Raw genomic sequence first — 12878 nt, 5'->3', positions numbered from 1 at the left:
GTGTATGTTTAATTATAGAATGTAAATGCTTTGTAAAAAGTAATCTTTTCTTGCCTTACTGCCATCAAAAAGCTGTAGACCTGATATTCCCCTTTTTAATAAAGTAAGTACAATAAACATCTTGGGGGGGGCAGTTAGGTGGAGACTTTGGTTTCTACTTTATTTGCCTTTGAATTGTTTGAATGCTTTGCAAGTGAGCATGTTACTTTTTAAAACATATATAGTAACTTTTAATAAAAACATTTTGAAGACTGAAAACAATGTCCTCTCTTCTGAAAATAAAACTATCTGGGTGCTGATTAACACTAGGCACAAACAAGCTATATAATAAAATGTTACATTCAAAACACCTATGAATTTTCTGGTTAAGAATATAATTTGCTATGAAATACAGACTGAAACGGATATACATCTCTAAAGATAAAAGGTATTGCCTTTGTAGTAAAGGAAAATACCTCCATTCTTTCCTCTTTGTATGAAACAAATCTGACCGCAAATCCCACCTTAACTAAACAGTGAGTTTCCTTTAGAGATGAAGCAGAGATTTTTCTTTAAAAGACTTACATAGGACTGGTAAGTAATGTAAGGAAGTCTGAATACCTTTGGAAGATAATTCTTGAGGGATATGGAGTACCATTTTATTGTATTCGTTTTTATTAGTTAAATCTGAATTTAGACCAAGCAAACATTGATTTCAGCATGGAAATGAGACAGGATGTTCAGTGGATGCTGCATACTATTTTTATGAAAGGCTTTGGTGCAGGATCTCTCCTAAAATGCAGTCTTTTTTCAGCATGTGTTATTTAAGAATTTACAGCAAAGGTTCTTGTTGGACAGGAAAACTACAAATATTCGTTGACCTAAAATTTGACTCAGCTCTTCTGTTTTTCTTTTTCACTCGTCAAAGGGAAGGTACGTTATATAGTAGATTTGTCATTAAAAAGAAAAAGAAAAAAAAAACCCTATTTGCTGTGATCAGAATTCCTTTCGGGTTTATTAAAAATTGGTGCTCCCGGCCCAGGTCTCAGTAAGTAGCCCTACAGGTGGATCACAGTGTATCTCTCACTTGTTGTGAACGCAGACCTGTCTCTAGTAGCTGATGTCCACGGCTGCCAGATTGAATTACACATTTGAAAAGAAGCTGTAGACTTTAAACTGGCCTAATGGCAGAATGCTGGACCCTCCCTCTGTGGCGAAAGAATCTGTTACTTTGTATTGGACACTTTCTGACAGACTTCCTCTTCTAAAACACTCCTGCTATAAGGCTGTCCCTAGACAGGTATGATTGTAGATTTTAAAAATCTTAAATTATTGTCCCAATGCTAGCCAGTGTATATAGTTGCTAACCTGGAAAAACGAACTGAGAACTAATTGAAGGGAAAAACTGTCTTGTCTACTCTCCCAGCTGTCATGCTTATGTGGACGTTGTATGCTCGGAACTAAGGATCCAGCACTGGACTCTGAGCCACATGTATTATAGTGGAGTCCATGGCCCTGCCAAGGGAGTGAAAATCAGCTCTTAGAGGGCAAAAAATCTTTATATAAGCATAGAGACACATGTACAAATAGGGGATATATCTATAGTATTAAAGTCTCATTAGATTGGAGGGGCGAATACAGAAAAATGCCTACAAAGGCTCCTTGGGGGGATGACTGAATAAAACACTAAAACATTGCCTTACCGTAACAGGCTGAAATATGGTAGATTATGTTTTGTATTAATTAGCCCCTTTTCCCCAAAAAATGTACACGATGAAATTCCTGTGCCTTTTGTTTTTTTGTCCCATTCTGCTTAAATACTCCTACACAAAAAGAGACATTTTACACACATACCAAATTTGCACATCTGCCATTAGACCAAAACTAACAGTAGGTGCTTTCTGCACATAATCCTGAAGACTGAAAATTTCCTTTAACCCTTAAATAACTTTGATGCCAAACTGAAATAGTATAATACAGTATTTCTGTGTTTTCCACCACTGACTCATTACCACAGCCTTTCTCTTAGAACATGCTCTGAGTGGGGGCGCCTGGGTGGTGCAGTCGGTTGAGCATCCGTCTCTTGGTTTCAGCTCAGGTTGTGATCACGGGATCATAGGATCAAGCCCTGTGTCAGGCTCTGCGCACAGCGGAGAATCTCAGCTTGAGATTCTCTCTCTTTATCTCTCTCTTTCTCCCTCCCCCCCCCCTCCCCATGCGCGCTCTCTCTCTCTCTCTCTCTCTCTCTCTCTCACACACACACACACACACTTTCTCTCTCTCTCTCTCTAGGGAATAAATAAATCTTAAAAAAAAAAAAAAGGACCATGCTCTGAATGAGACTGGGCTGGGCTGGTCCAGTGAGCACTTCCAGCATTCCTTTTTGGATAGTTGGTCAAACAAAGTCTCAGTTGTTTCATCCTCAAAAGAGAAGGCCCGGCTGGGATGTGTTCCGCTTTTAGCTTAATAGGAAATGAAGTAATTCTTGGGTCCTCCTTCAGCAGAGTTGTTTATCTGTAGCAATATTTCGTTTCCATGGGTACGGTGCTTCATACAGTGATAAGGAGCCCGCAGAAACACTTGATGAGCACACATACCTCCTGACCTGCCAGCCTGAGAAAGGGTGGGATTAGATGCTTGTAAGAGGAGCATTAGCAGTTAATTAACATTGTTGCTCCTCAGCTAGGTGCTTTTTTTTTTTTTTTTTAAAGATTTTATTTATTTATCTGACAGAGAGAGAGCACAAGCAGGGGAAGTGGGAGGCAGAGGGAAAAGCCGGCTCCCTGGGGTCATGACCTGAGCCGAAGGCAGATGCTTGACTGACTGAGCCACCCAGGCGCCCCTTAGCCAGGTGCTCCTCGTGTTTTTGTTTATTCTGCATTTCCCCCCCTTCTCTTTATCAAGTTCTCCAGCGCCAAAGGTAACTTTTAGCTTCGGAGCTTTACTGGGTCCTGCCACAGAAGCTCTTTGTGGAGTATTGGGAATCTCTTTTCCTTCAGTGATCTAAACAGGAACATTTTAAATTTAGTTTAGTTTAGTTTAGTTTTAGAGAGGGAGGGGAGGGAGGGACAGAGGGAGAGAGGGAATCTTAAACAGGGTCCACGCTCAGCGCAGAGCTCAGTGCAGGGCTCCATCTTATCATGACCTGAACCAAAATCAAGAGTCGGGTCCATAACTGAGTCACCCAGGCACCCCCATGCTTTGTGCATGGCCATCTCTAATGGTTTTTAACAGTCGGGAAGGTGGGTCGCGTTGGACTTCCGGGTGGAGTGACTTGTTCAGGATGATCCACCCTGTGCGCAGTGGAGGGTGATGAGTCCACCTGGTATTTTCTGACTCCTCAGCTAGTTGCCAGCATACCTCAGTCAGTCAGAAACAGGTCTCCCTCACCCCAGAATTTACTGTGTATTTCTGTTGGTAGAAGAAAGAACTGGACCTGATCGCAGGATAGACTGAGAAGGCAGTTTTAGAAATGGAATTGAAGCTTAGGCCGTATTTCTTTACCGGTTGTCTTCTTCCCTTCTTTAAATTCTCTGGGGCTGCTTCCTTCAGAAGCAGCTCGGTAAATTTTTCAGAACTTCCCTTTCTAAAAAAACTTGTGATTCTTATTTTACTTCTTTGTTACCAGGAGATTGAGTGGAAGGAGAAACACTGTCACTGGCTGAAAACCCTCGTCTTTCTAGTGCAGCTTCTGTTTTTTATGTAGAGAGAGGTTGAATTGTGGCGATTATATCAAATCAGATGTGGTTTCTGTGTCTTTTCAGTATAGGTGTGGGCATCGTTAATACCTTGCATTTTGTGTCTACAAAGGCAGTTGGAAGGCTGATGGCCCTGGAGAGAGTCATGTCTCGAGAGCTAATTCATGGCAGCAAGACGTTTTATGTGTGCATGTGCAGCGGGTTTTGTTTTATTACTGGGTCCATATTACATAACTTTGTTTTTTAACATGTTGATTTTTTCCCCCCTAAATGCTTTATCTGAAAGGTTATAGGGATTAAAGAATAGTCATGAGACCCACTCGAGCATAACAAAAAACACTAGTGGGAGAGAGTAGCGCCGGCAGCCTCATGTGCTGATTTCCAGATGGTGGGGTGAGGCGCTGTGGTTTTGACTGGTAGAGCCCTCCCCGTGTACTCTTAAATTTTTAAAATAAAGGGCGGTCCAGGACACCCTCAGCCCTCCACTCCTCTTTTACTCCTCAGTGTTTCTTTTGAAAAAGAAGCCTGTAATCATACCAAACAAATTCCAGATTTATGGCACATTTTACTTAGGATGATTCATAGTCTCTCCTTCAGATTGTGAGTTTATGTCTGAAGGGAAAAATATCGGGCTCACAATCGGATCGCTGCTCCTGGGTTTCTGTTTCATGGCCTTTCCTGACATTCTGCCTCCTCTGATACAGTTTTATTTTACACTAAAACGTATACACAGAGCTGACAGTTCACCCATCCACCCACCACCTTCCACCATCCACCTTCTAACCAGTTTTTTCTGCTAAAGCGGCAGAAAGAGATAGGCACATGTGGGCTGCTAATAAACACACATGCGTGTGTCCACACACACACACACACACACACACACACACACACACAACTTCTGAGCCACCTTCTGTTTCTCTCCCCTTTGTTTGTCTTCACCCTGTCCTAGCCAGATAGATTTGTGTGCAGACACTTCTGCCCTTGGCAGTTTTGAGTAAGGTGGTATTGCTTCACCGTGGCTTTTCTGCACTCACACACCCTTTGTGTGTGTGTGTGTGTGTGTGTGTGTGTGTGTGTGATGAAATTGAAGATCTGGAAACCTGGAATATGGGGTGCACTCCGTATCTCTACAGAAGGAGCTCTTACAGGGGGCGGATGGTGTTTAGGTATTTATAGGTTGGTGGATGCCATTAGTGACATTGTGACTCACTTTCTGGTTCACGCTTTTGGATTTCTCACCTTTGCACCGGCTGGAGGCTTGTAATGCTGTGCTGTAATTATTGGTTAGAGTCATGAACCACACCGTTCTTACTTTAAAGTAATTCTTCTGACTGGAATACGTATTGTTACACCTTTCTGTCTGTCTTATTTAATTGGAAATGAATCGAGGCTAGGTGTGATGTTGTTTTGGGTGATGGTATTAAAGAATTTGAGAAGACTCTTCTAAATTCTAGCTCTTCACTTACAAGATCAGGAGACTGTCTAGATTTAACAGTGTTAGAGGTGTTGTCATTTACCTCGGACCACATAGCTAACAAGTAAGGAAAATAGGTTTGAACCCAGGTCTCTGCTGTCACTGAGCATCTAGATGTAACCAAGTTAATATCCTCCCGAAACTGTAATTTCCATTCCTTGAACTTCCCTTCTGCTTCCATTTTTATGCTTTTCAAACTGTTCTCTATTGTTGGAATCTCTTGCTAACTTTCCCTGTCCAGCTGCTGCCTGGTGACACCCACAGGCTTTGACCTCTGAGAAACACTGGGGGCTGTAGGGGCTGCTCCCTCATGCTATAAATGAAGAAGTTGAGGCCCAGAGAAGCAGAAGTGATCTGGGGTCACACAGCGTAAGAGTCTTACAGCCAGGGTTTGAGAACGGTGTTTTTATTCCTTCCCTGTCGATTCTTCCATGGTCCCCTTATTCCCTCTTCAAGTCTTCTTATACCCATAAATCTTGGGAGAAGGGGCAGACTCTAGAGCAAGGAAGTGGGCTCAAGTTCTAATTCTGCCACCCAGGAACTTTATCACTGTGGGCAAATTACTTAATATTTTTGTGCCTTGGTCTCTGCATCTAGTAAATGGTGTAATAATAGTATCTACCACATAGGGTTGCTATGAGGAGTACATGAACTGTTACTTGGAAAGCACAGAGAACAGAGCCTAGCACATCACAAGTATTATATAAGTGTGTGTTGGTAAGATAAGATAGCACCATGCATCTGAGTTCTGAGGGTTGCAGTGAAGAACTCCAGGGGTTGCAGAGCCGGGAGCAGGGTGCCTGTCAGAAAGGTTCTTCTTAGTGGCCACCTCCTTTGTGAAGTCTTCCTGCGCTTACCTGTGAAATGTCCTGCTTCTCTCCCACCAGTTGCGCTGTGTGTTTCCAGAGAACTTCCTTTGCAGTTCTCTGCAACTTGTTTGATTCCCCCTTATAGACTGTAAACCTCTGGAGGGTTGAAATGGAGGGCTGAGACTTGTACCTTTGTAATCACAGTGCCCTGGGCTTGGTGCATATCTAGCTGTTGGATGTTACAGAACAGGGTTTTTTGTTTGTTTGGTTGGTTTTGTTTTGTTTTTTTTACCTTTTAAAAAAAGCATTTTATTTATTTGAGAGAGAGAGAGAGCACGTGCTGCACAAGCAGGGGATGGGGTGTGCAGAGGGAGAGAGAGACACGGGGCTCCATCCCAGGGCCCTGGGATCATGACTTGAGCCAAAGGCAGATGCTTAAATGACTGAGCCACCCAGGTGCCCCATTATAGAACAATTTAAAAGAAACACTTTCTGCCAGAAAAATCTCCAAATCTACTACCTGAATTAGTTGACTTGTTTCTATTGACATTGTTGTTTTATATAATTAGGCTGGCTGCCCTTCAAAGGAAGATTAGGATTTTTTTCCTAATTTCATTTCATGTGTTAAATACATAAATTAAACATATGTATTGAATTGAAATACACATGTGGGTATACACACAGGCGTGTGCGGGCACACACACATGCCCAGGCAGGGGATGCTCCCTTTTCTTACAGCCTTCATAGAAGGAATTCAACTCCAAAAGCAGGAGGTTGTATGTGGTGGAGTTAACCTGTTTATGTGGAAGCTGATCTCAGTGGTTAATGAACCTGTTCTTGCTCAGTAGTCTTACTGGCCTGTCACTTGAGTATTGGGCTCCTTGCAGGCAGGGACAGAACTCTTGCATCATGACATAATAGGCCACGTCCTTTGGCATCAGACTTGAATTTGAATAATGGATTCTGCTTCAAATATCTGTGTAACCTTGGGCACATTACTTCATGAAGTCTCAGTTTTGTCATCTGTAACGTGAGGACAATACATACCTCATAAATTTGTTGTATAGAGAAAATGACATGTTGGGTGCCTGATACATAGTAGATACTTGGTCAGTAAATACTTGCAGCCCCCCTAAAGTTACACAACAGTGAGAGATTTCTTTTGTCACCAGGGTAAAGGGCTTAAGGAGGCCCCTGGAGAATCATATGCGGAAAATCAATTTACTTATTATTCTCATTGTTCACACGGAAAAACAATTACTGTTTTCTCTTTCAAAGGCAGCAGAAAGCTTAGTTTGTTCTGTCCATGTCTGAAGCCTCTCCTGGCCTGTGGCCACAGTATGGAAAGTGAGATCTGTGGACCTGGAGAGGGCTTCCTCAGCCTCACTCCCACCGTGGACAAGCAGTCTGTGCATGCAAGGGGGTGCAGGGAAACTGCGGGTGCGGGGGCCTGCGGTGATTCAGGCAAAGCACAAGGTGGCATCACTCACGCAGCAGAAACACCCGACTCCATTTTCCTTTCTGTTTTTCTCATCAGAGAGATTTTTTGGAAGAAGAATGATGATGTTAGGAGCGTACTTCTAGCCAGTTGAGATCAGTGTTGGGAAGTTGAGGGAAAACAGTGTGTTTCAATGACTATATTCTGCATGTTGTACATACTTAATTCTGTGAGGCTAAAAATCCCGCAGAGACTGATTTCTCCAGGAAGGCCTTACTCGCAGTAACGGTGTGGATTTTACTCAAGTGGAGCTCTGTTGGGGTGGCATGTATGTGGCAGCTCATGAGGTCTGCCCATCTGTACGGTGGGCACTGATCTCTGGCATGCTTGCTGTCCCTGAACCAGGCTTCTGGCCACAGCATCGCATCATCCCTGTGTGAACCGGGAGATGTTGATGATGTCATTACATTACAGGAAAGAATGTGTATCTGACAGCAGAAGTCATTTTTGTGGTAGGCCTTGAATTGCTAATAACAGTGAAATAAAATAAGTAGTTTTGTGCTTTTCAAAATGTTTCATCATTTGATAGATTGCATGGTGGTGATAATAGGGCAGTGCTGGGGAATCTGTATAATAATTCCTCCTATGTTAACCAGTCTGCATGGCTTTCTCCCTGTTGGGTTTCCAGATCTAGCTCAGTTCAGTCGTATCAGACTTGGTAGGCCTGACAAGATCCTTGAGCTTTCATTCTTTCCTCTGTTCGAGTTGAACAGTCATGATTCAGTACATCCTGAGATCCTCAGAGACTGTTCAGCTCTAGGGGATATATTTGGGGTACAGAGTTGTTTGCTAGCAGTAAGGGAACTAATTCATAGTTGTAAATTACAGTTCACAGAAAGAGCTAGAAATAAGTGTAAAGAAGTTCAGATTGCTGTCAGAGCAGAGGAAGGAGGGGTTTCTTTTAGGAAGAACTGTATTGTGTAAGAAGAGCAAAGAGGACCCACTAGTGCCCTCCTCCCAGCGGGAGGACTCTGAGACCGTCCTCCTCCGAGCGGGAGGACTCTGAGACTGTCCTCCTCCCAGCGGGAGGACTCTGAGACCATCCTCCTCCCAGCGGGAGGACTCAGACTGTTTTCTTGCTCCGTGTGTTTTGTTTAGGTCACGACTGCTGTGAGACCGTGAAGGTGCTACTCTGTGCTTCCAAGGAGGGCCTCCCCGTGTTCGTGGTGGCTGAAGAAGACTTCCAGTTCATCCAGGACGAGGCATACGATGCAGCCCAGTTCCTGGCGACCAGTGCTGGGAATCAGCAGGCTCTGAACTTCACCCGTTTTCTTGACCGGTCGGGACCCCCGGCTGGGGATGTGAATACCCTTGATGAGAAGGTTGCCCTGGCATTCAGACACCTGAAGCTGCCGGCAGAGTGGAATGTGTTGGGAACAGATCAGACTTTGCATGGTAAGTATTAAGTATGTACAACATGCAGAATATAGTCATTGAAACACACTGTTTTCCCTCAACTTCCCAACACTGATCTCAACTGGCTAGAAGTACGCTCCTAACATCATCATTCTTCTTCCAAAAAATCTCTCTGATGAGAAGCAAAGTCTTAAATGACCCACAAACGGACTGAGTTTGGAATACTTAGGTTTTCAGTGGGGCTGCTTCTATAGCCCTCAGGCCTTTCACAGTGGCCTTATGGCTTCTCTTCTCAGTTCTTCAGCTGAGCTGTTAAACCTGTTCTTGCAGTGAAATGCCCCAAGCCGGAGCTTGCTGTGGCTGATTTCAGTTCCCACTTAGAGCAGAGAGCGGCACACACGTCACCTTGCTGCAGGTCCCAAGTTCTGGCTTGTTCTCCCAGGCGTAGAAAGTGACCTATCCTTCGTAAGCACAGTAGCAGAGTAACTTCTTGTCATCCTTTTGGTATTTAATTATCAAAGACAGGGCTTTCATTATTGTATTCTGAAGTTTTCGAGAGACTCTCTGGAGTTGGAGGAAAGAAAAGATGGGGGAGGCAGGGGGAGCACCAGAGCCTCCTGGGCTCTGAGAAACCCCACACTTCTTTAACCAGAGCAATTTCATTCTTATTTCAGCTACTGGCTCTCCGTATAAGAGCTCACTGAAGGAAGAGCTCCACTTAAAAAAAAAAAAAAAAAAGGCATGGGTGTAGTAACTCTGTATGTTCCTCTTACTCAGGGGTTTTCCTACATAATCATTCCTGTAGCAGATGGGTATCTACTAAATGTCATGGTTTTATGGCTGTATTTAAATGAAAGAGTATCTGCTTGGGGTCCAATAAATAACACCCTCTTTCCCTCCTGAGTTCAAATCAAACGGAAAGGTTTAGGAGTTACGCAGATGGAGGTCCGAATGTTTGCCTTGCTGCTGATGACAGCTCATTGGGCTACTGATGCTGCATCTGCCGGGAGGGTTTGCTCCTCTTCCTGCTTTATCCCTGCAAGAGCCGGAGACTCACAGGACTGCCCTTCCGTGGCCACTCAGCTCTGAATGTTGTATTCCGTAAGGAGAGCGGGCCAGAAGTCACCCTCTCTGCCCATGAGCAGATCCTGAGCAGGAACACCCAGAGGGGAATGCTCAGTGCCTGCTGTCACAGACTTCCTCCCATGGAAGAATGCTAAAGAGGTATTTGCCAGCTTTGGTTTTCTTAAATCCTGTGACCCTGTGATCAGCTGCAGGAGTGGTGTCCCTTAGCATCAGGGGCTGGCTGCAGCTAACTACTGGAACAGTCCTGCCTCAGTAAAATAAAAAATAAAGTGTGGACTCTAAAATCCAGTCAAGGAAGAAAGGATTTATCCTTTTTTCTTCCTAATTAATACAGTGACCAAGGAACCCCTGCACTGCTAAGATCTCAAGATCAAAATATTAGCCATCATGGAGGGCATGAGCACCTTTTCAGAAACCTCATGTTGAGGCTTTATACCTCTATGCCCTGCTGTTCTGTATGGGTATGGCAGCCTTAACTCTGGTTGCCATTTACAAAACAGTGTCAGGATGGGATTGCATTAGTTACTTATGGGGCTTATGGTATTTTTATGGTTTTGTTTTTGTCTTATTGAAAGAAGGCATAGGAGTTGGATCGTTTGTTCATATTACCACAATTAAAAAGAACTGTTAGAAAAAGCACAGGTCTGAAACTGGCCCTGTCACTTCCCCTCTCTGGGCTTTAGCTTCCCTGTCTTTCATAGGGAACTGGCCAGCTTTGATATTTTTGTGGACTTGCCATGTGCTTCTTCAGTTTCTGTTGTACAGAATTGCTCAACCGGTACTAGCAAAAGCTAAATCAAGTTTGAATAGTTAGGGAAGCGCATTAAAACCACAGTAAGGCACCATTACCCACCTATTAGAAAGGGTAAAATCAAAACTACCAGGGGCTGGTAAGGCCACAGACCAGTGTCTCATACACGGCTAGTGGGAGTGCAGAATGATGCAGACACTCGAGAGACAGTTTGGCAGTTTCTTGTAAGGTTAAGTGTACGTCTGCCATATGACCCAGCAGTTCCACATTTGGCTATGTATTCTAGAGAAATGAAAACTTATATTTTCTCAGAAAATCTTTGCACAGGTATGCCTACAGCAGCGTTATTTGTAATCACTCAAAACTGCAACCAACACAGATCTCTCTCATTGGGTGAATATATAAACCAATAGTGATAATATCCATACAGTGGGACACTACTCATCATTAAAAAAGGGGGGGGTATAAAATTTAAAAATAATAAAGGGGACAGATTATTGGGGGTCCACATGCAACAACCTGGATGCATTTTGCTAAGTAAAACAAGTCCATTTCCAAAGGTTACTTAGTGTATGATTCTACTTATATGACAGTCTGAAAAGGGCAAAATTATAGGAGCAGAAAATAGATGAGTAGTTGCCAGGGACTAGGAGTGGGGATGAGGTCTGACTGCAGAGGGCTGTCATGAGGAAGTTGTTTGGATGTTGGAATGGTTTTATGTCTTGGTGGTAGTGGTTATAAGAATCTATGCATGTGTTCAAACTCAGGACTAAACGCCCCACACAAGTGAATTTTATTGTACATGAATTACAAATAAAAGAACAAAAAGAAATTGAACAAGTTAGGTATATATACTTTGCAAGGTGAAATGCATGCACGGAACTCGATAGCCCTCCTTTAAGTCAACAACTGGAATCAGAAACCTGATTTCAAGTGCCAGATTCGCATTCTGCAGTGTAAGTTGTTCCATTAATTGTGGATTAGAATCTACACCACTGGGTACTTTAAAGGCAACGTAGCATCAGTTAAGAGGTGCTTGCTGCTGAGGGACAAATGTAAAGGAACATTCTGCTCACATCAGTGGGTTGCAAAGGTACTTAAAGGAAGAAGGTATGAAGCAGGCTTGTCGCCTGGGATAATGAGACAGGTAAACAGGGCACCCTGTTACATAACAGGACTACTTGCTGTTGAAAGCTAGGATGTTTACAGTTGTCCCAGCCTGATATTTGCACAAAGGGGTCATATAAGATTTGTGGTTAATCCTCCCACTCTTTGTTTAGATGCAGTGCTTTTTTCTTTTAAGATTTTATTTATTTGACAGAAAGAGAGATAGAGAAGGAACACAAGCAGGGCGGGTGGGAGAGGGAGAAGCAGGCCTCCCGTGGAGCAGGGAACCCGATGTGGGGCTCGATCCCAGGACTCTGGGATCATGACCTGAGCTGAAGGCAGACACTTAACTGAGCCACCCAGGCGCCCCAAGATGCAGTGCTTTTTAACTTTTTTCAGGTCAGTGACTCCTTTGAAAGTAGCTTAGATTTCTCCTCAGGAAGAAGTGCATCTAGGTGCCTACCTGAAACAATTTACATATTATTTCAGGGCTTGTTGGTCTCCTGGACAGCAGGCATGAACATGATGTTGAGAACTCTTGGTTTAGATTTGATACCGTAATATGGGAAGGGCATAGGCAGTGGGTTCCACTTGTTTATAGGCTGGCTTCAATGCAATACTTTGTGCCAAGTACTTCATCTCTGTTTCCCAGTTTCTTTATCTGTGAAATGGAGGAAGACCTATTGGGAGAGTGTGTATTGGTGTGTAAGCTCTTTGTTTTGAATATACCTTGACCACTGTCCAGTAACCTATTAGAGACAGAACACTGTTGAGTTCTGTGAGGGACAGTAACATGTCCTGTAGAAGGCTATCACAGGACAGCACTAGAAAGAACGGTTCTTTGAAGCAGAATGAGACTGTTTTGCTTTTACTTATCTCTAGAAAGTTACTCTTCACTTTAAGCCACGAACAAGAGGGAGTTTGTCCATCTAGTCCTTCCATCCCTAGTTACATAAAGCAGCTTCTACGCTGTACTTTGGTCTTAGTTCTGCTTTAAATATAAGTAATAAGGATGCATCTGGGTGGAGGGTGCATGGGGGAGTCAAGGAGATCTTCCCTGTAAGTGACCAAGCCTCACTTCCTTGTCTCTGCTCCTCAGAGTGGCTAGTGAAAGGGGTGC

General features: G+C 43.5%; 1 protein-coding gene across 10 annotated transcripts in view; it reads left to right on the top strand.

Annotated features, from left to right (window-relative positions):
• The window catches only part of AKAP13 (A-kinase anchoring protein 13), a 322213-nt gene that overhangs the window by 126519 nt on the left and 182816 nt on the right, over positions 1 to 12878 (top strand). For all 10 annotated transcript variants that reach the window (XM_078078910.1, XM_078078912.1, XM_078078916.1 and 7 more), the window contains exon 4: positions 8557 to 8853. In XM_078078910.1, coding sequence (XP_077935036.1) covers positions 8557 to 8853 — 297 coding nt within the window. The remainder of the gene's footprint in view (positions 1 to 8556; positions 8854 to 12878) is intronic.

The sequence above is a fragment of the Halichoerus grypus genome, chromosome 8 (genome assembly GCF_964656455.1).
Source record: "Halichoerus grypus chromosome 8, mHalGry1.hap1.1, whole genome shotgun sequence".
NCBI classification, from domain to species: domain Eukaryota; kingdom Metazoa; phylum Chordata; class Mammalia; order Carnivora; family Phocidae; genus Halichoerus; species Halichoerus grypus.
Note: the sequence above shows the minus strand (reverse complement) of the source record. Positions and strands in the feature narration are given on the sequence as shown.